Source organism: Chinchilla lanigera, unplaced genomic scaffold, assembly GCF_000276665.1.
Source record: "Chinchilla lanigera isolate Chin_1 unplaced genomic scaffold, ChiLan1.0 scaffold00012, whole genome shotgun sequence".
NCBI lineage: Eukaryota > Metazoa > Chordata > Mammalia > Rodentia > Chinchillidae > Chinchilla > Chinchilla lanigera.
The window spans coordinates 10,062,557-10,085,388 of record NW_004955413.1 but is presented as its reverse complement, the minus strand read 5'-3'; the positions used below and the strand labels follow the sequence as shown (position 1 = coordinate 10,085,388).

Sequence of the window (22,832 nt, the reverse complement as noted above, 5' to 3'; positions counted from 1 at the left end):
GAGGGAAGGGAAATTTACCTACGGAACATCCCTAAGGCACTAGGACAGCATGGAATTCAAACACTGGTGGTCACATGTGTCAGTTACAGAAAGAAGGGGTAACATTTATCATCCTGAGTTAGGAAGAGCAGTTCTGGGGATTGGGAGGTCTAGGCCAAGGTCAGGGAATGGATGACTAAAATGAACTTGAACCAAGTAAACCATAACTAATAATTCTCTGCATTTACTTTTTATTTCTCTCTCCAGAGGCTCTGACAAATATTATCTACAACAAGAAGTACAGAATTTGAATTATTTAAGGGAATAAATTAGTAGAATGGGTTCTGGTAGGCCACTTAGAAGTGCATTCCATAATTTGGTCTATGGAAAGAGACCTGATTTTATGTTTCTGCCAGAATGGTTTTAACATTTTTAAAAACAAGATGACTATGTGTCAGATTAATTAATGTAATCTATTTCACTCACAAAACCAGCACTATAATTCTCAAACTTGAATGTACAAGGCCTGCTTACCTGAAAAGCATTCACAAAACTGTACCAAAATGCTCAAAACAGGTTTAATTTTGATTCATCTTAAAAATTATAAGTACGTATTTGCTCTATGTTAGCACTTTATAAGACGGAGGAACAGTTATGAAATCAAATTGAAAATACTAAGACTTCAAAAGGCCCCAAAGCTTGTAAATTATAATATGAAAGAGCTGAAATCATTCAGAATTCCATAGTAAGCTGAATTAAGCCACTGATATACTAAGACAAGCAGGAGAATTAAGATTGATTTGGAACCATGAGGTTAAGAGAGTAAGACAAACAGTCTCAGTTTATCACTCAGTTTGCTAAGTTACATGTATATCCATGCAGACAGAGTCAGGCTAAAGAACATGTTCTCCCAAATCTGATTACAAGTGTGAACAGGGCAGAGAAAAGCCACCCTTTGACCTTAGCAAGCCAGGTCTTCTGAGCAGGGGCCTGTGTGCAATTCCACGCCACCCTATAGAAGATTGCCTCCTCTTTCTTTGAAAGTTTTGAGGAGCAAGAGACGGTCCCAGAATTTAACTCCTATCCCATTGAAATTAAGTTTAGTGATTATTAAGTTTCCAAGCTAGAGTCCCAAAGCCCTTTTGTCCTAGGTTATACGAACACTATTTCTAAATTTTCCCTGTGGAACGATACAATCCAAGTTCCAAACAAACGATTTAGAAAAATTATTTCTGCAATCAATCTACTCTTAAACCAGGAAGAGCTCAAAAATCTGCCCTTCCTCATCAACCTCTTTTGTTCAGTTTCTCTTTTAATATAATAAAGTCCAAAATTTGCCATATGTAGATAGTCATTCTTGAGTCAGGGCTCGCTTTGGAGACTTTCACAGATCAACGTTTCACCCGAAGATTGAGTCTGAACCTACCACATGAAGGTCCACATTGACACCGTGAGCTACCCATCCAGTACTCTAGGTCCTGGGGTGATAGAAGCATCCATTATTAGCACCCTAACAACAGCATACAGCCTGGGTTAGAGAGGCTGTAGATGTAGGTAGGGAGGTTGTTGGAATGTTTCTCAGCTGCAGTTATTTGGATGGACCTGAAACAGGTCCATTTGGAATGAAGACGTGGAACAAAGGAGTGGGATTTGGAGCAAAGACATGTTGGCAAGCAAGAGACAGAGCGAGGTCCAATCCACACAATTATATGGATTGCAGCTAATCACTCAAAGGGTGGGATAGGGTTATGAGGGAGGGCTGAGGACCTGAAAATCCTTCTATCCTGCCCCAGGTAGTGATGACCCAACTTCTCTATGTCCCCACAAAACCCCCCTCTGTTCTCTCTAGGAAGGTATGAGACTTAGTCTCAAAGTAGACTTCAAGCTGAAGGGAGATAGGAAACTTGTCTGGTTCACCTTCTATGCCTCCAGCAGTAGGAGCAGGACATAGCACCCAGCAGTTCATTGATATCTGTCTCAGCGGTCACCCTCTGCCTCAGGAGTTGGCCCACATGGCTCCTGCAAAATAAGACCAGGTGGGAAATCTCCTTCTCTTGAGCTCCACTTCCCTACCTGCTGTGTGCTCCAGGAAGTGGATTTTCCTCTAGACTAGAAAAAAAATCTTTACAATGAGTCACTCCTCTCAAAATTCACACCAAAATTTCCAAAGTAGTAAGCCAGTACCTGATTGACCCTTCAAAAAATGTTCCTACTATGATGGTTAATTTCATGTGTCAACATGGCTGGGCCACAGTACCCAGATAAGTAGCCAAGCATTGTTCTGAATATTTCTGTGACAGCATTTCTGTATGAGGTCAACATTTAAATCAGTGGACCTTGAATAAAGTAACATTTCCTTCTAAACCATGTGTGGGCCTCATCCAATCAGTTAAAAACTTGAATAGAATAAAGATTGACTTCCTAGGCAAGAGGGTATGCTGCAGTGGACAGCTCAGGATTGAAAGCCTAAGTCCCTTTCCTGTTGGCCCATCCTGCAGATTTGGGACTTGTCTGCCTTCATAACCATGTGACTTAATTCTTTAGAATAAATCTTTTTCCATACGTACCCACATTCTATTGGTTCTGTTTCCCTGGAGAATCTTAATACACCTCCATTCACCATCCAGTTTTTTAAAAGGGAAAGGGCCAGAGACGAAGTCTCAGGTAGGGCTGGGAGGTTCTTGGAGACCTAATTAAATGCCTCTCTGGGGAAGGGCTGGAGGTATGCTTCCTGATGGGTACTGTGAGAGCTAAGGGAGGAAGGTGGACCTCTTATAATAGAGTCCCTAGAAATAGTTTAGGAAATCACTTTGGACCTCTGAGAAGATGCCAAGAATCAATGCAATTTGATCAATTGATTGAAAATATGTTGAATCTTATTTTTTGGTTCCATTGTGTTATGTCTTATATCCAGATGTCCCCACAAAGCCTCATGCACTCATAGGTAAGGTTTTTTAGGAGGTGACTGGATCATGAGTGTGAAACTGGGTTAGCCTACTGGTGGGTTTATAGCTGCATATGATGTTGGGAGGTGAGGCCTGATGAGAACAGGGGGTCACCGTAGGCATGATCACTGTGGGCATGGCCTCCTCCCTTAATTCATCTCTGCTTCTTGTCCGCTGTGCCATGAACTGTTTCTCCTCTACCATACCTCTCTGCCATGTAGCCTTGCCTTGGAGCCAACCAGCTATAGACTGACCTCTCTACTTACTGTGAGCCAAAATAAGCCTCTCCTCTCCTCCTTTGACTTGATGTCAGGTATTTTGTTCCAGCAATGAGAAAGTAACTAAGACACATGATAAGTTTTTGGCCCATTTCTTGGTGCAGATTTTTCAAGATCAGAGGGGGCTAGACGATGGCCTATCCCACATGAAGGCTATGTTATCATATTGGTGCTAAGTACAGAGTCTACCCTGCTTGTCCACTGTTGACCCCTTAGTGCTCACAGAGCCAAGTAAGCCTGCCTTCCCTCCTAAGGTCCAGACAGGGATACCCCAGTTTATACAGTTATAGGCTCCAGAAAATTTGTGTGATGCATACTTTTGTGAGTCACTTTATATTTTGAAGACATGTTAGAGGAGATGGTTATTTCACGGAAACTTTGTAAGTGTCATTTCTTAATGTCACAAGCCATTCTGACTTAAGATCATAACCTCTTTGTAATATATTAGCTTATGAAATTTCTTTTCCACCTAAGAGATTTAATTAAACTATGTTAATAACATTCAGTTGCCTGAAAGAGTTATTGCAGAAATCCTTATGGTATTATGAGGAAGTAGCTTAATATCCCAAATAAATGTCAAGTTCCCCAAATCAAACTGATAGCCAAATTAATGATGGGTAAATGTCACTATTATATATATTTCCCCATATTTATTAAAAAGAAAACATCTGCACAGTGAAGGGAATCAGAATCTGTTTTTATATCCCTAGAGTTATAAACATTTGTATCAAAATATTTACAATTATAGCATATGAAATAATCTATTAATGAAGAAGCCAAATACAGTACTAGAACAACCCACCAACGTAATGCAAATTACATGAGACATAAATGTCACAGAAAAAAAAGTAAAAGACAAGGGAATACATGGTTCACTCCAGTCATAATTGAACTTTTTAACAAAATGAGAGTATCTCTTTGGATATATCTGATATGTAGGTATGCTTTTGCCCATAATACAGCCTTCTATAATCATGTGCTAATCAAATCATAATTTAAAGGTTCATTACCCCATGGTTTCTTTTCTGGTCAATCTCTCTACTCTCAGCCCAGGTAATATAGCCTTCAACATTCCCTTAACCAGAATAAGCATAAAGAAATATACTTAGTAAATAGTCCCTTTGCATAAATATCAGCAATTATGCCACAACTCCCCAAGAAAAAAAGGTATATAAGAAGTGGATGAGGAAGAAGCTAGAGAAAAAAAAGTAGGCAAGATATCTCAGATTCGTCCTGGAGTAGATATTCTGGAGGCAATAAAGAGAATGCCTTCCACAAAAGACCCCTATAGGCAGAATCTGAGATGGCTTAAAATAGCTGCTCTGGGGTGGAGAGCTGCCTGCAGAACCAGGAATAGCATATACTTCTAAATCCTAAAAGAAAGGCTCCTATGGTCACAGACAGCTCAAATACAGTCTGACCAGGTACCCCAACAGTTCTTGGTACTTTTTTAAAGAAATCATCTGCCCATCACCTATATTTTTATTTATTTCATGGGATCATCTCCCCCTCCAGGAACAAGCACTCTGTTTTTCTTATCACTGAAATGCCTAATACTTCACAATTATATAGCACCTTTCACCCAAGGACCTGTTGATTGGTTTTGGTTTGTGAGTATGTTAGCTTCCTAAATTGTCATGCCCTCACATTAGAAGGGGACAGGGCCTCTGAGAAGTCACCACTCTAGCCAGTGTCAAAGTGGAGGTGACCACTGAGCCTAGAAGCCCTAATCTCCAAACTGGATAATTAAATAAAACTTCCTCAGAAGTTATAAACCAGAGGAAGACTGATAGAATCATGTCACAGGGAGCCCTATCCATCTCTCTTCTGTTTTATACTCATAAGAAATGTTGACTGTATTGAGGGGAATCCAAGAAAGCATAACCCTAACATAGTACTATGGTAAGAGTGCCCCTTGGTTCTACAGTTTGTGTGGTGCTTTCACTACTGAATTGATCTTTAGTGGCTCTAGAGAAACTCCAGAAGAGCTGCCTTGGATTTAAGCTAGAGCCTGACAGGGTCCACAACAAGAGGTCCCTGTGAGGAACAGCTGTGAGGTTTGGCTGGGCTCTGCCCCTCCCCAGTCCTTCTGTGGGGAAAAGTTCTCCGTCTTGGATTAGCTAACCCACTGGTGGACTCAGCCTTATAAATCATCTGTCTGCTTTCCCTTCTATCACAGATGCCACTGAATTCCATGCAGTAAAATATCTGTTCCACAGAGGCATAGTGGTTTCTGGGACAAAGCTCTCTTGTAGGCACTGCAGATAGGAATGTGATGTTTTCACCTTGGGTACGAAGGCAGGGTGGCTTCCGGGCTTAGCATAGTCAGTCCAGAGACAGGATCTGCTCTTGCCAGAACTTGTACCACTATTTGCTATTTGTACTTGGTGCAGTAAGTCTGCGAGACCTCAGCGCGTGACCCAGAATTCACCCTCAGAAGTGGAACCAGTGATGTGGCAGCTAAAGGGGCCCCAGGCTGTGAGTGTAGCTGAGGGCAGCTGGAGACCAAGTCTGGTGGCCACGCAGAGGTTCTCTGGCTGCAACAAGGAAGCATCAGAGCACAAGCTAATGACTTGCTCCCAAGGCAGAGGCTTGGTGGTAGAGAATCTCCCCAGGAATGGTTTGGGTTTGGGCCTCTCCCACTCTTCCTTCTCCCTCCCCGACCCCCTCCCTTTTCTTGGTTTTTGCTACACAATGACTTCCTCTCCCCTCCCAGATTCAACAGCTTCCTCCTCCCCACCCCCCCAGATATCCCCAACACTGCTTCAGCCTCATTTCTTCCTCAGGACCAGGTAGAGAATGCCAATGATGAAGCTGAAGCAGAAGCAGATCCAGGCCAGGATGAAGCAGTAGCCATGGTGGCCACTCGTGCCAAAGGAAATTTCATTGTTATTGGCGTAGCGAGCAGTGTAGATGGACGCTCCGATCAAAATACACAGCCCTGTGGGGAGCAAAGGTATGCCATGTTATTACTGTCATTTTAACATTAATACCAAGAAAAAGTTTTCATGATCTTCAAAAGATCCATGTCCCTCATTGGCAATGGAAAAGTGAACTCTTGTTATTTGTCCTAAAACAGCTACGCTGTTTGTTTGCCCTGGGCCAAACTTCATGATGACATTGATAAATCTGAGATGTCTGGGCTCTCACATCCGTACTGATTTGTGTGGCTGCGGGTGCAAGACAAAACACAGAACATCGTGTCCACCAGCTTGCCTGCCTGGACCCCTGCGTGTGTAGGCAGGCTATTTAGAGATGTAGAGGAACACTCCCCACCCCATCCAACCAAGTGTACTGGCAAAAATAAGAGAAGGCCAAGCATTGCAGTCACTGTGCACACCATGATGGTGCTGGACTCTTTTTCAGGATCCCCATCTTCCTGGCTTCTACAGAGTATGCCCAAGTACACAGTACGTACCAGGAGCATAAGCTTTTAAACAATGAAGCAGATGAGAGTTTTAGTCCAACAGAACAGTGACCAGAGGAGAAAATAGTATAAAGCAGTTTCATGGAGCTAACCTGCTCCAGTAGCCAGGAGCAGAAGAAAAAGGTCCATTTAAATGTCCTCACACACAAGCTAGAGTCCTGCCCCCAACCGCAGATACTCACAGCACACCAGCATGGTGGCCCCCGAGAGGAAGAACCGGTTTCCTTTCTCCATGGTGAAGAGCTGGAACACGAAGACCACGAGGGAGATCACAGAGAAGATGATGGAAAGGATCATGAAGGCTTGCACACTCTTAAGGGCGTCTGTTAATACAGAGCAGAAGAGTGAGGTCATGGGGCTAATGTTTCCCTGACCACACCACTGTCATTAGGGGACTGATGCCTCTATACACACCTTCATGTCCATATGACAGGTCAGAGCAATCACCAGTGCAGTTTTTCCAAAGACCTACAGATGCATTGAAAGCATCAGAAACTACCCACACCTGAAACCAGAAAGAAACAAAAAGTTGATTTAAAATTGATCCTCTGCTTTCAAAAGAAAAGGAGAAAACAACAAATTAGCAAGCATCAAAGCCATATCTTCATCAAGACACTGTATGTAGCCATAAGTACAGCCAGCAGTCTATCTATTGTTGGAAATAAGGTCTAATTAAGGTCACAAAAATTCCACAAAATAGAAGACAGACTGTGTAACCCTGAAAAATGTCACATAGCTTCTTTGGGCTTCACATTTCTCATGGCTTGAAAAATGTAAAAATGGAAGTAATTCTACCATAGTGGTTTAAAATTGTAAGATTCTAAGAAACAAAATCCCTGAATGAGTAAATTGGTTGTAAGTATGTACATTTCATACATTCTGTCAAGACTTGCTTTGTTTAGGGGAAAAACAAGTTAAGAAAATGTGACAACAAAGAAACATAAGCCTTACTGGGAAGGTAATATGGAGTCTGGTATTCAATTGGCCAATTTCATCTACACAGAAGGATCAAACTTTGACTGTCACAACAACCAAAGTAACTTCATAACAAAATAGTGTAACTAAAGCTTTATTATGTGGGCGGTTGGACCACAACGCATGTCCTCAGGCTCACTAGGGGGCCAGCATCCCTTCCCACCCAGCCCAAGAAAAATAATTACACTTCTGGAATAGAAGATAAACAAGGAATTTTGCCTATCCGCACAAAACATGTACATACTAGAAAAGCAGCACTCAGGACATGTAATCAATCACTTGTTCTCCATTTAATAAAAAACTACAAGCCCAGCCCTGTATCTGGAGCTGATAACACACAGATATGCAACACGTCGGCATCCACCCTTCAAAACACTCTCAAGTTTGCCAGACTTGCTATTCTGAGAGGCATCGGGGTTGGCATACAGAATGGATGAATTTCCAAATCTGGAGGACATAGCATGGGCTGAGGCTTTGTCTTATCACAGTTACGTTTAGATTAGCCTTGCTTATAATCATACCCCCTAATGTTTGCAAAGCTCTTCTTTCCAAACTTTAAAATATATTTGTCTTTTACCAAACAGACTCTGGAAGTTTCCTTTGCCCCTATAATGATTACTGGCCTTGGGTTAGCGGTCTTGAGGAGTGGTCTTGTTTTGAAGCACAATAAAAGCAAACTGGGCTCTAAAACAACCACTAGGGGTCAGCGTAGCCCCAGCTTCAGAGAGAGAGAAAAGCCCACTACCTGTATACGATAGTGTGAGGTTGTTTTGTTTAAGTTAATTCCGTGGCTCTGGGTTAATCTTGCAACATTCCATGTTCATGTGCTACTCTCTGCCCCAAACCCTAGCTCATGGGCTTGGTAAAGGAAGGCTCTCATCCTTTCATGTCCATCTACTTTTCTAATGAAGTTTCCCAGAAGGAAGGGAAGGTCTGCTCCACCTTCATGGGAGTCCTCGTGACCCCTGAACAAAGTAGGACTTTACCAAGTGCTCACCTTAGCTACACTCCTACCTGAAAGTCGCCCTTAGCTTCTTGTGTCACCCATCTGTCCCCTAAAGACAGCTTACCCACTGACCTCCATTCTGCCTCTGCTAGGGGAAAGTTTCCCTTTGAGGCTGAGGAAGTCTCCCCCTATCCTCCTGCCCCCAAATGCCATCAGCCCTGGCAGGATCCCTTAGGCAGACACTTGCTTTTGTCCCCTGCTTATGTAACTGTTTAATGTGTCAGTGCATTTCTATTTCTTTCCACAATGAAGCTGGAAGTCCACACAGGGCAGGCACTGTGGCTTAAACTTCTCTTTGTAGCAGTATGGATTAAAGTAATTCCCCAATGAATGAATGAACAGAACAACATGACTCACATTGGAAATGGTGCAAACAAAGAGCATAACAACAGTGGCGATGTGGACCACAAAAATGCCAGCCAGTAGCACCAACATCTTGGCTTTTCTAGTGACTCGTTAGTGAAGAGAGTTCTGCAAAGAAAAAACATAAAAGGGACAAAAGGTTACTGTCAGATTCAATAAGACAATTCAGTGTTCCCGCGCATGTGGGCTCTGGGCTAAAACGGAAGCATTGCAATAAAAATCATCACAATATCATTATAAATTCCTGCAAACACCTTGTTAAGCTAGTTTCCAAGATGCCTAACTGCCGTCCATCTCTGTACATACATCTAAATGTGAAGAGAATTCGAGGTTTTTTCCCCTTCCAGTATATATAGGCTCATTTTTCTGATATTGCCTATTTCCAAAAGAAGAACATTTTGTGACAAGTGTTAATAGTCTACTTTGTTTTTTAGAGGTCAAGAGTAAACTTTGGTTTTTAAAAGGCCTTTGTAATTTTTGGGTCTCTGTGCAACAACATATACATTTCCATTTTCCACTGGGGAAGTATCCATAGTCCCACCAAACTGCCCACCCAGCAGTTTCAGCAGAAGTGATGCTTGTGTAGAATAGCAGCTATTTCTTAGTGCCCAGATACAGAACCAGCTACTAATTTGATCCCAGGTGACAAATAAAGTGGGAGAGATGCAACTTCTATTATTACAGCACTCTTTGGTATTCAATAATTATAACAACCTAATTACAGTTTAATGATCTGGTCACCTCTTGATTGAATATTTCAGACTAGTATTGCCACACCTGAGCCCTTGGTCCCACAAGCCTCATGCATGCACACTGCATCAGTCTGGGGCAGAATTCTATTTCCCACAGCTCAGTATGACAGCTCTGGGGTTTTAGAAGTAGGAAGCTTGAGGTACCACCAGACACGCCTTCTGCTTGTGCATGACATTTACACAAATTCCAGTCCTTCAGGATTCAACACAGAAAACAGGAAGAGGCATAAATCACAGCGTGAGAGGATTGGGATAATACATATTAAGAAAGTGCATGGTTAAACAAAAGCTTTCAGCCATGATCTCATCAGAGAAGAAGGGAGCCCACTGATCATAAAATCCAGTATCTAAAGGAAGTGTAAAGGATGCACAGCGGTGAGGCTATTCTGATTCAGGCCAGCTGCAGGAGTGCTCTGTCATGCCCACGGCAGGGCAGGTTCAGTGGGGCATGAAAAGGAAAGGGCTGGAGGCTACTTACTGCCTAGGCAGGGAGTAGAGAGCAGAGTAGAGGCTCTGCCTCTCCCCAGGAGGAAATGGCAGGGCACACGTGACAACTGCCCCACTTCTCTCTCCCTCCACCTAATGTACTTGACACTTTGTGTGTGCTTAAATCACTCTCACGCCACACCAGATATGAGTTAGAAGGCACGGATGCTATCACCATCCCACACTTCAAGCGTCTTTATCTCCTCTCACTTTTCTCATTAAGCACTCAAAATCCAGCATGATCTACTGTACACAAGGCTGCCTTGCCCTCTGCAGGCAAGGAACAGGAGGCAGACGCTGGAGTCCACCACCCACTGACCCTGACAATCCCTTCCCCATCTGGGCCCTCTCTCCAACCCAGGTTATTTTTTAAGAATATGTCCAATTTAACTGTGAATGGCAAAAAGGATAGAGTTTATCCTGCAGCCTCACAGGAAAGCTTGCAGCTTTCATGCCTGCATTAATAATTTCTCTGCAATTCCTATTCCTTTGTTGCTATACACAGGTTCTTGCACACCTCCACAGTTTTCTACTTGACTTCAGTGTGTGGTGAGCAGAGGTGTCTGGAAAGGTTAAACTAGGATCATGCAGCTTTTGATCTGCCTCAGTTTCCCCATATATAATAAAGTGGAGGCTGCAATGCAAATGGTACTGGGAAGTGTGAGGACAAAGTTGGACTGCATATGTTGAACACCTGGCACAGAATCTGGCACATAATAGGTAATAACACTAGGGTTACCTGGGCTGTGTTCATTATTATTAATGTTATTCATATATGAAGTCCAGTAGCTGCTGCCAACCCAACCCAGTTTTTTAATCACCAGGCTGCCCCAAGTTGAGTGTGAAGAATAAGATACCTGCTATCTAATTCATGAGGCAGCACGTATAAAATCGCTTTGGTCCTCCTCGAAACTGTCATTTTATCTACTCTTACCCTATGAGAGGAGAGATCACTAAGAACATATCCTCAGGAGTGGCCAGGACAAAGTTGGAGAAGCTCTCCTCATCTCATTCTCTTGGTACCGCCAAGATTCATACCTTGATCCCCGCTAATCTCCCCCTCCTGGGCAAAGGAATAGGCTGATTGCTGGAAAGAACAGCTTACATCATGGGTGCTTGTGTTAATCACCTTGGGTTCCTTAAATGATTCTCATAGTCCTTTTGCTTCTAATTTACAAACATCCTCCTCCTAATGGTGAGCAGTGGCCAAGGGGGTGAGAACAGAATATGATCCAGCAAGTGAGGCCACTTAAATGAGTTGCAGAAAACAGGGTGAGTTCGCTCCTGGACAGGTGGTTGGGTTTCAGCAGCACTTTCTCCTGGGCTGCCTTGCGACCCTCTCCAGTCCAATCTGTCTTCCTTTCACCCACACTCAAAGTCTCCATGGGAAGACCCAGCACCCAGCACCTCCACCTTGGCAAGTCCACTGCATCCCAGAGCCTGCAAGATCCCAGCCACTGCTAATCTAAGCCACTGCCTCACCGGATCTTTATTCCCCTTGCAGCTGGAGGAGTGGGTGGAGGAATCAAGCCAAGAATCAACTCTTTCATCTTAGGTTTTTTTTTATGATTGTGTTGTGTCTTTCCAACATAGAAAGGACCACATTGTCTTGGATTAGCAAGTATTTTTATTGTGCAAAGTACACAATTCTCTCCACTTCTGGCTGCTTTGTTAAGCCAAAAAGTAGAGGCTGTTTAGCTGGAACTATTGCATAATACATATAACTTCATCTTTTCACTGCCCCAAATTTGTCAGGTTGTATCAGTATCATCCATGGTCAGCTTAGAGGGGTTTTCATTACATTTTAATGGTGCTCTCCCAACACATTTGGAAACAGAATGAATGAGCTTCTTAAATTTCTGTGCCGGATCATCCCAGTTGCTATCATAGAGATCCACTCCTCACCCCAAGTAGAGAAAACCTCAATGTAGGAGTAGGCAACCCTTGAGGTCTTTAGAGAAAACCATTAGTGGTACCTAACAGGTGAACATCTGGGAATCAACCAAATGGTAGAGCAGGATGGGTGCACATAGCAGATGATCCTACGCTCTTGAAACTTCTATCTATCCATTACTTGCAGCATAGGAAGACTCATTCCCAACCCTACTGTGTATCTTGCTTTATACAAAGGTACTAAACACATTTCTGGGCCTTTACATCATTAGAAATATTGGCTGCTACAGCTTTCTTTCTTAGCAGCATATTTTCCTAAAACAATAACAGACTCCTCCCTCACAGCACTCTAAAATGCTGTGGGTGGCACATCCCTTTCCATGGCTGAGCAGCTAAACCAGGAAGCAAAGGATAACAGGATGGCAACTCTGAATGCAGCGGTGTATCACCTGCTTCCCGCAAAGCATTTGGGCACCAACAGTCCCACGTCTATCACTGGTTGCTGGGGGCTCCTTTGACAGCAGTGTCCTTTGTTGTGCTTTTGCTCTCCAGCATGGGCCACCAGAGCTGGTTAATCCATGGTGTTCTGAAAAGGTAGAACATCCACTGGCCTGTCTGTGTGGGATACCAGAGACATTTCTATACTTGCCACTGTAAGTGAAGAAGGAGTCTCCCTTACCCCATGTGCTTGGCACAGGGTGATCGGGGGCTGGAAGGAAAACAGAAAGCTACAGGAAGCATGAATGTTGACTCTAGGAAGAAGCGGCTGTCCAAGGAATGATAATTAAAGCCACACACAGGTCTCTGGTAGCCCTTTCCTCTTCTTCTTTTGCCCGAAAGAGCAGGACTGCTCATTCCCTTTCCCTGCTGCTTTTCCATTTCTGACCACCGTTTCTCCTTTTCTTCTCCCATCTCCAAGCCCATGTGATAGCAGCAAGCTCTTTAAGCTCCTGTCTCTAAGGCAAGCTCACAATTATTGGCCACTCTGTATTTGGATCAAGATCTTTGCTGATAGTATATTATAGTTAGTGAACGTGACCATGAGGATTTACAGTTCTGGTGACGGGAACTATAAATAACTACTATGGGGAGAAGGGAGAAGAGAAGGGGGTTTGCCAGTCTCTCTAGCTGTATTCATCCCCTTAAATCTTTACTGGGTTCTTGCCTCACCCTCACACCTCCTCCTCACCAAAAAATGAATAAAGGAGACATAGCCTTAGACTGAATTGCACTGTATATCTTTTCCTTCAGGTAACCTAACATTAATAGAGTGCTCGGGAGAAATTAATCAGAGCCACATGTGAGACTTTCTTTTTCTGATGGGGAATTCATTCTGGAGAGACTCTGAGAAACGGACTGTTGAGGAACAAACGGGAAGTAAAAATGTACATAGTTTGGCTGTGCAATTCCTAAGCAAATGTTCAAATCTCTTTCTTGTCATATGCTATGGGGGCTCAGGGGAAGCAATTTCTCCAAGGATGATTGAAGCCGCCATAGTTGGGAGCAATCACAAAGAAGAAAGAAACCCAAACCCCACTTCTCCAGCAAAGGAAGTGGTGGAGATTCTGAGGCTTGAGTCACTGGAGAAGTAGCCTGAGGCTGGGGGTGTAGCACTCAGGGGCTGGGAACTTTTTGAACAGTGGGGGAATCCCCGGCACTCAAATTTCCATGATTCACTTAAGAGTGGGTGAGAGTCTCCAGGCAGAGTGGAGACCTTCTCTACAGGGTGACAAGATGGCACAAGAGGGAGGATGCCTGAGAAGCAAGGAATGACTGGTCAGGTAAAGCCAATTCAAGCACTTCTCCGGCAGCCTAAGGTAGCCTGGGCTTTACTGAGGAGAAAGCAATCATGACTGCCAAATTCCCTGTCTCCCCTCCCGTGACTCCAGTATTACTGCCGGAAACATCTCGGCTACATTGTGAGTCTCTACCACCATTACTTGCCTGGCGTTCATTTCTTATTTTCCACTCCATTGTCAGGGTTGAGCTCAGGTCCCAGCTTGCATCTTGGCATCCTTCCGTGATCCTCTCTCCAAATTCTCTTCCCGGCCATACTCTATACTGCCAGTGGGTTATCTGACTGTGTCGCTCTTCTGCTCAAAAACTCCCCAACACCTCCACTACTACCAGCACCACTCACCAGGAAAGTGGCTCCAAACATCTCAGGCTAGCCCTGGAATCCTAGGAACCTGGTTTATGTCCAGATTAAATCTTTCATTTTATGTCTTTCTTTCTGTAACTACCTATTAATTCTTTTCAACCAAGCTCAAGTCCTACCTCCCCTAAGAAGCCTTCCCAGATAGATAGGTCCAAAGTAGTCTTTTTCTCTCTGTAATCCTGTATCCCTTGCAGAGCACCTTATTAAAGGTATTAATGTCAGACTGCCTGGCAATAGGGTTATTTATGGATATGTGTTTGGCTCCCCTACCTTGAAGATTCTAAGTTCCTGAAGGAAGAGTCTTCTTATCCACGACAGGTACCAAATCAATATCATTCAATGAGAAAACAAGTGAGTTAAGGAAGGCAGTAATCTCTTCTGTATGTCAAAGTGACTGATGGCTTCATAATGCACACAAAATTTAAGAGAGACTATATCCTCCCTTTTTAACATATATGAACTTTAGTCCTTTACTATTTTTAGAAATTGTTTAATACTTTACTGACTACTATGTATTCAGCATGTTATTATATGCAAACTTCCTTTTATATATTTTCATGTAAATGCCGATGTAAACATGACTATTTTGGGGGCACTTTCGGCATTTGAATACACAAGTGCACACATGCATTGTGTCTTACATTTATTCAAGAAGAAATAGATGAATGCAAAGCAAATATCTGAAATTTCTAAGCACTGATTTGTCTGCAGGTTGAACGTCTTCATCTACTTCTTTGAATTAAAGAATCGCTGGACAAAAGGAGGACTTGAAGATTCCTTCCCAATCCATGAAGCTTCTCCATAGACCTGTACCAAAGAATAAGCTAAATCGTGTTTAAACCCCCCCAGTCATGGAGCGCTTACTACCTGCCAAGACCTGCATTAGAAAGGTCCACCTGACACAGTATCACAGTCTGCTTTTTTGACAAACTACCACCCATCTGAGTTCCACCCGTAAGGTTTCTGATCAGACCACCACTTCCTCTTTCTAACATCGTTGTCTGTGCAGCAGATCTGGGCTGTCAGGAAATGCTCAGAAGAGAGAACCTCACTTTAACCCCAACATCTCTTTCAAAATACAGCCCAGTCTTGGGATTACTGCTAGCCCCTCCTCTGTCTTTACAAGGACTGATATTTTTCCAAGAATGCGTTTTCCATCTCTCTCTAGATAACTGCAAATTTTGAAGAAAGCTGTCTTACACCATCTGATCAAAGACCTGGCGCTTCCTCCAAGGAGCAGTCAGTCATATGACCTCCAATGAGTCAGTCCGGACTCTGCAGCCCTCAGCGTGACAGTGACAGTGACACAAAACTCTGCAGCTGTCTCTTCTTCTTAGGGACACCATCTGTGGCAGCAGAAATGCCTCTCTGGCCTCCACGTATAGGCACCATTTTGTTTTTGTTGGTGTGTTTGACACGTTTCTATCTCGCTAAGGATCACGTTGGTTGGCAAATTGGTATCCATGGAACACAAACGCGAAAAAGGAAGCACTCATTTCGGGAGCAGCCGCAGAGGATGCGTCTGGAGGAGGAAAAGGCTGGGAGTAAGGGCAGGCTAAATGCATGAGACCTTGGATGAGCTTTGCTGACTATTGTCCTCATTGTTTTGTGTGAAGTGTACTTTTCCACGCTCAATAATGTTTTTATAAAAGGGCAGAAGAGGGGGGCGTTAATTTCTCCGTGGGAAATGTGGAGAAAAAGGGTCCTAAAGACCACTTCCTTCCTGCCTCTGGATAGCTGATGTTTGGCTGCTCTCTACTCTGTGCACACCACACCAGGGCTGGATGTTTTAAGTATGGGAACATTTTCATAACCAGGAGGAAACATCAGCAAACAAACAGAAGCAGAAACAGGGATCTCAGTGATCCAGGAAAAATAAAACTTTTTTTTTTTTTTATGGTTGTTATTTGGAAGGAAAAAAAGAGAAAGAAAGCAACCAAACAAGCGCTTATTGGAGAACCAGATTCTCGTAAACAATCTGTCTCTAACTGCTGGTGTTGAAAATTTTGCAACAACTCTCCAATCAGTGGCTCTGAGAGAGGCAGAATACTAAGTGATAAAGAGCACAGGTTCTAGGTTCAAATCCTGTCTCTGCCATTTCTTAACTGCCACCTGTATGGTTAGCCTGAGGGCTGAAATGTCCATGCCCGACACAGCAAGGGCAATGTGGTTGCTGGATATTTTTTTTTTCTTCGTATAAAGTTAGAGACGTAAGCCAGTGAACTGGGCTTTAAGCTTCTTTGGTAGAATCAGAGGTGCAAGTTATGCTAAAAGCAAACAAGTAGCACGAATATTGTTTTTGCAGATACTCCCATGGAGAATAACCTCTCTCTCTCCCTTATTTCCGCTTGTGTTCCTTTGTGTGCGTGGGGCAACATCTGCAAAGGCTGAGGCCAGACGTGGGCTGTAAAGCCTGAGCCCAGCCCATGCCCCAGACCACAGCTGGTCAAGTGATGGACTGAATCCCATGAGTGAGGGCGGAAGTTTCAACTGCCTTCTGCTTCTGACAAAGAAGTATTTTGGCAGCCAGAACATCTCAGGGGAGAGGCTGCCAAGATAATAACTAGGATATGGGAAGAAAAATCAAGGTGTGGCCTAGCCCCAGCGGCACTGGCGGCAACATGCATCAACCAGCAAACTGCAGCCTGGAAGGTAGTGAGTGGGGAAGCATGTGCTCAAGCAGAGCTGCCCCGGCACATTGGGTGCATTGCAGGGCTTGTTTCTGTTTTGTTTTGTTTTCTTTCCTTTTTTTTCTTTAGTAGCAATTGATTTTTTTAAAGTTTGGAGGCATTGAGGTCTTTCAGTCCGATCCCCTTGACCAAGAAGGAAATGCAGTCCTTAGAGGTCAAGTACAATCAGAACCAAAGCCACCATCTTGCATTTTCTAGCCAAGGTTCTTCTACTCTAGCATGGTTTTCTCTCCTAGCTTTTGCCTTCAGGCTTAGCGGTTACTGTCACCCTGCTCTTCCCATCACCTTTGTGTTAATCAGAGACAGCACAGCCCCTCAAAACAGTGCCAAGGGTATAAGTAAAATGCTTTTCAAGGCCATTACTTCTTTGCCATATTGCTGAGAAGACCCACCCAGCAGAACCAGTCCTGCCAGACCCCTCCCTGCAAATCCCTAGCACTCGCTTCCAGCACTCAAGCTCAGACTCCACCCTCAGCACTGTTATCTCCTCCCTATCGAATCTTGAGAGCGTCTTTCACCTATGGGAAGCTCTGACTCTCAGCTTTAGAACTCTCACTGAGATCTATGTGAATACACCACTTGCCTAAAACTCATTGGTTCAGGGGAGCAAACCTCTCTCCAGTGACTCTTCTCCAGCCCCGTAGGAAAGCGATTTGAATTATATGAAACAATCAGCTCTGATCCAACCTTCTGAGGAGACAAGAAACAGTGCCTTGGTGTGTAGACATTACCTAGAAACTCGAGCAGCACCAAGCACATATTCACCATACCACCACCACCCCCATCAGATGTGGCCTAAGCAACAAAATATGCTTCATAGGATACAAGGAATAGAATTTTTTTTTTCCAGTGCTGGGAATCGAACTCAAGACCTCACGCTTGCCAGGCAGATGCTGTGCCACTGAGCTGAATCCCCAGCTTAAGTACTGCCCTTCAACTTATGAGCTGGGTGCCCCCAAACAAGAGGTGAAGGTGTTAGAAGTGAAAACATCCTGACCACCCACATCTCCTTGCTCTTTGTCTTCTCCCTCTCTTCCTTTGTCCATTTAGCTTTCTCTCTCCCTTCTAGGCCTTTCTGTTTGCCTCCTCTCCAACACACTAGGGTCTACTCACTCTCCCTCCCTTCCTTCCTCCCAGTTTGTTCTTCCTTGGCCCCTGTCCACACCCATTCGGCCACACCCTCACGCTGAGAATAGGGTGGAGTGTCTTTCCCAGGACCTGCTCAGTTTCTCTCTGAGCCCGATTTCATTCCTGGTGAATTCCTTGCTGTTGTCAATGTCTTAACGGGTTTAGAAAGCCTGCTCTCCCACAAGCTGGCACCTTTGTGTTTCATTTATCAGACCTCTGCCTTCCCTTCCAGGTTCTGCAAGATGCTCATGTGGTCTGAATTTCCACCTTGGGACTCTGGGGTGATGGAACAGAGGAGGCTTCCTTCATCTTCACAGCAATTGGAATCAAGAATCCTCAGTAAAATGCCCACTTCAGTGCAACACATTGCCTCCTTTCACTTTCCTATCAACTTTTATAGATTAAAATGGTGATTAGCATGAACTCAAAGGATTTCTCAACACAGGAGTAGTAGGATGTTAGAATTTCCAACTCTCAAGGGGCCTTGGCCAAGTTCAGTTTCCTCAAGCAAAGAGTGACCTGCCCAGTGTCCCACACTAGAGTCACGACAAGATCACAACCCTCCTGTCTTCCTAGCTAACTGTCTTTTACCTACCCCCAAATGCCTGTCACACTTCCAACCTGGGTCAGAAGTGTTCTCTACTTTAACGTTGTTTAAACAATGAATTTGTGAAACTGGCTTAGGAAATACAAAAACAGCCACAGCTACATAAGGCCAAGAGCACCCACAGCAGAGGAAATTCTGTTTAGGTCCAAATTCACCCTCTCCACATCAGGGAGGAAAATATTGGCCCCAATGCTTTGTTTAAAAGCTGGAAAGAGAAGCAGCAACCACCACAAGTGTTTGTGTTTTTTTCATCTTCATGCATCACTTTCAGTGAAATCTTCTAGTTAAATTAAGGCAAATGGCTTTACCAGTCAGAGCACGAGGGACTGACATGTAGACAGTCATCTTGGGGATGACTTGTTTTGGGGAAATGTGCTGGAAATTCAAGTACACTCATAACTGGATCCATATGTGGACTTCCTTCATTACTGAATAGCAAGGACAACCCAGAAATTCAGGGTCAGCTGGGCAGAACAAAGAACATTCTCTAGAAACTATGATCAGAAAATTCCAGTTCTAGGATAATTAAGGATAGAAGCCCTTCTCAAGTGACCGATGCCCAGATTGCCAGCAATTAAACAGAAGCTGCCTTTGATTGGCAGTCTGATCCTGTAGTTACGATGATACTTGGTAAATGCATAGGTGTAGACCACACGCACTATAGACCAAATTATGGGACAATCCACAAAAGGTCAAGTTATAAGCTTGTGTTTCTGGTTGGACTGATTTAACGATGACCTGGTAGGTAGTAACACTGGGTGTGTCCCTCTGAGTATGTACAGATGACAGTCCCAAAGGTCTCTGAGCTTTTCTGGTAGGCAGCTGTACATAGACATGTGGTAAAGAAGGTACCATATTTGTGTGCTTAGAAAATTAAGTAGCACAGAATTAAATTACATAGATATGATTGTCTAGGTATGTAGTTTCTAAATTTCCAAAATGTTCTTTTTGAGGCTCAGGTGGAAGGAAGAAAGGAAAGGAGTGAGGGAGGGAGGGAGGAAAGAAGGAAGGAAGGAAGGAAGGAAGGAAGGAAGGAAGGAAGGAAGGAAGGAAGGAAGGGAGGAAGGAAGGAAGGGAAGAAGGGATGGAAGGGAGAGAAGGGGAGAGAGAGATAGAGGAGGACTGCAGCTCTTCATGCTGTATTAATTTAATATTAAATAAGAGTTAGATGTCTAAAAGTTAAGGAGCATTGCATGGAGCAGCAACAAAACCAAAATAGATATTTTCTGGATCCTTTCAATGCTGCAGAACTTACAGAGGAAATGATCTTACTCAGTTTAGGAAGCTTTGATGATTAGAGCTGTCCAACAAAGGAGGATGAGTGTGGAGGCACCCTCAGATATCAGAACATTCCCTGAGGGGAAATTTGAGGGCCCTACAATATGACCATTTGTCCAAGATGGTGTTAATACTGAGTTTCTGTATGGTAGGAGAATGAATGTGATCTCTAAGATCCCTCCCAAATTTAGACTTCTATCAATGAAATCAAAGATGTAGTATAACTAATTTGCTTTGTACCCTTTTCTATAATGACTCTTTAGGTATAAACTCCATCAGGCTGTGCAAAATCTACTGAAAAAGAAGCTTTGCCTCCTCTTTAAGCTTCCCTAGGTCTCGGATTGTGCCCCCTCTCCAGTGCTCCCTGTGGGTCCAGCACTAACCTGAACTCCCAAGGGCCACCCAGCACTGCCAAGGTGGCCTCCACAAAGCCCATTCTTGAGCTAGGAACTGGACAGGCTTAATCTGGTCTCCAGAGAAAAGCAGATAGGGATGCACAAACCATCTTGAGTCCTTTCTGGGTCTGTAGAGGGGGGATCCTTCCTCTCCAGTATTGCCTGGTACTTCTGGAGGCAGCCAGTTTCTGAGGATGTGAATTGCTCTAGGCTGATCCCTCATGGCCATCCGCCAACTCCCAAGACAGCTTTGCACCCCTGAACAATGTAAAATCTGGAGACCCTCTGAAAAGGCACCAGACCGGATATCCAGCAGCCTGGACAGCACTCCGCCCCCACCCCATTCTTCAGCATCTGGGTGGACCCGGATCGCCTCTGAAGGTGGGAGGCCATGGGGGAAAAAAGTAACCTCCTATTTCATCATGGTTGTTGAAGACTTACAGCTGAAGTGCAGAAAAACTCTCCCAGCTGAAAGATTCTCCCAGTGCTTAGAGGTACAGCAGAGAGCAGAAATCAGATCAGAGGTTTTTGTTAATTGCCCTTGAACTCTAGGGAAAAAACATGCTGCATATTTTCTCACTTATAAAACTACAGTGTAATGTGAACTGCTCCACAAATAATGCAATTCTTGATGGTTACACCCTCAGGATTGTTGCTGTTTTCCATTTGCTCACTGGTTAGAGGTTGCTTATTAGTTTTATCCTGCACATAACTAAAAGAAAATTTGTATTATCTTCTTGGGATACCATCACTATGGATTTAATAATGGCTTTCCTAACTCACATCCATGTAATCTGGAAATAATAAACATTTGAAGCCCATGTAGGAATTCCCTGCTCCTTAAAAAGTTCCCCACCACTTACTTAATCACTCCCTCAGGGGCAGATTTACAAGGAGTTTTGCCTGTTCTGTGCACAGGCTGATTACATCTAAGTCTTCTCAGAGAAGAGCAAGCTGCATTTCTGAAAGAGAACCCTAACTTCGTCAGACAAGCTGAATCGTGTCATTCTCCTGTCTTGTTTACATGAAGAAAAAAAATAACTAGTGCGAGTGTTGCAATGAGCCACACCTCCATAGACACTTGAGGGAAATGCTAACTTAGTAAAACAAAAACAAACAGAAAAGGTGCCTTTCTTCATTTCCCTTGGCTCGCTTTACGCTTAGCATGAGCATTTGGTTTATATATCCACATTTTGGGAAAGAGTAAAAAGAAAAACATTCCAAAACAGTCGCTGCAGGAAAACGCTACATCCACTTAGAAAATTCTTTTATCACTTCTTAGACAGACCGTCTTTCTACTCAGCCCTGAAATGCAGCCGTTTCTGGGGTGGAAGTTCCCAGCCATTCAACAGGTTCTAATAGGACCCAAGGAAGCCCCTGTGCCCGACCCTCTCCTCCAAGCCTGGGTCTGCTGGTCTCCCTCACTTCCACATCTGGGAAGGAGAAGAGATTAGAATCCACAAGGGGCTCCTAATCCCACTAAATGAACCCCTCCTGGATTTTATTCGAAACACCGTTTGCCTCTCTCTGTTTCCCTGACAATTTCTTTTGGAAAAAACCAATCCCTTTTCCAATCCTGTGAGAAAAAGAAAAAAAAAAAAAATCAAATTTAAACCGAAGTGAATGTATAAATAATAAAAGTAAAAGACAAAACTAAACTGAAAACTATATATCAAAAAAAAAAAAAAAAAAATCAAATTTAAACCGAAGTGAATGTATAAATAATAAAAGTAAAAGACAAAACTAAACTGAAAACTATATATCCATCTATCATCACTCCCCCAGAAAACACCAGCAAACAACCCACAAGCAAAAAGAGATTCAAATCCTAAAGCAATTTGAATCAAAATAAAAAAGCTGAAAACAGTATCTAGCCAATTCAATGTCATTCCGCAGGTACGCAGAGTTCCCTCCACAGAGGCTATCCCATCCAGGTTTATTCCAAAGTCCTTGCTCCTGCCACACCTTCAAATTAAGACCTCAATTGCTACAAAAAAATAATAATAATAATAATTACAGCCCAATCCTGCCAACTTCCCTGTCCTCAAAATTACTTTCTGTGAACTTTCGGGGGAGAAATGGGCTCAGTATCCACTTTTAGCTAAAAGTTTTGAGGACTTTGGAGAAGCCCATAAAAGAAGCAAAGCAAAACCAAGGCTTAGATGAATTCAGAAGAAGGAGAAAGGAGACGCTATGCACAGCTTCCCCCGGGTGGGAGCCGTCCTACCTGGAGGATCCAGCGAGGAGGCAGACACTCTAAGTGGTCCGAGCTGGCAGCTGCCTGGTCCGCTCTTCTGGAGGTATGTGACCGCAGTGAGGGGAGGGACCTGCCTCCCGAGGTTATAAGTTTGCTCCGCTGGTGTGCTGGGGTGTGTGATGGGCGGTTTCTTTTCCCTGTGTTTTAAAGGAGTTTCTATGAATCAGTCTGGCTTAAAAAAAAAAAAAAAAAAAAAGATTTGTTGGTAAGCTACG

The 22,832-nt window shown here is 43.6% G+C and overlaps 1 protein-coding gene across 1 annotated transcript; it reads right to left on the bottom strand.

Moving 5' to 3' along the window:
- Positions 1-3,837: 3,837 nt before the first annotated feature.
- On the bottom strand, positions 3,838-22,768 carry Emp1 (epithelial membrane protein 1). The gene is made up of 5 exons (XM_005378983.2): positions 22,588-22,768; positions 8,968-9,081; positions 7,044-7,134; positions 6,812-6,952; positions 3,838-6,143 (listed from the first exon to the last, which is right to left on the bottom strand). Exons 2-5 carry the CDS (start codon positions 9,043-9,045, stop codon positions 5,974-5,976), a joined length of 480 nt encoding a protein of 159 aa, XP_005379040.1. The 5' UTR covers positions 9,046-9,081; positions 22,588-22,768; the 3' UTR covers positions 3,838-5,973.
- Between the last annotated feature and the right edge of the window lie 64 nt (positions 22,769-22,832).

Coding starts and splice junctions, on each gene's coding strand:
- Emp1 (XM_005378983.2), bottom strand. CDS start 9,045: ATGTTGGTGCTACTGGCTGGCATTTTTGTGGTCCACATCGCCACTGTT. Junction 6,953..7,043: donor CCTGTCATATGGACATGAAG/GTGTGTATAGAG, acceptor CTGTATTAACAG/ACGCCCTTAAGAGTGTGCAA. Junction 6,144..6,811: donor GGCCACCATGCTGGTGTGCT/GTGAGTATCTGC, acceptor TGCTCCCCACAG/GGCTGTGTATTTTGATCGGA.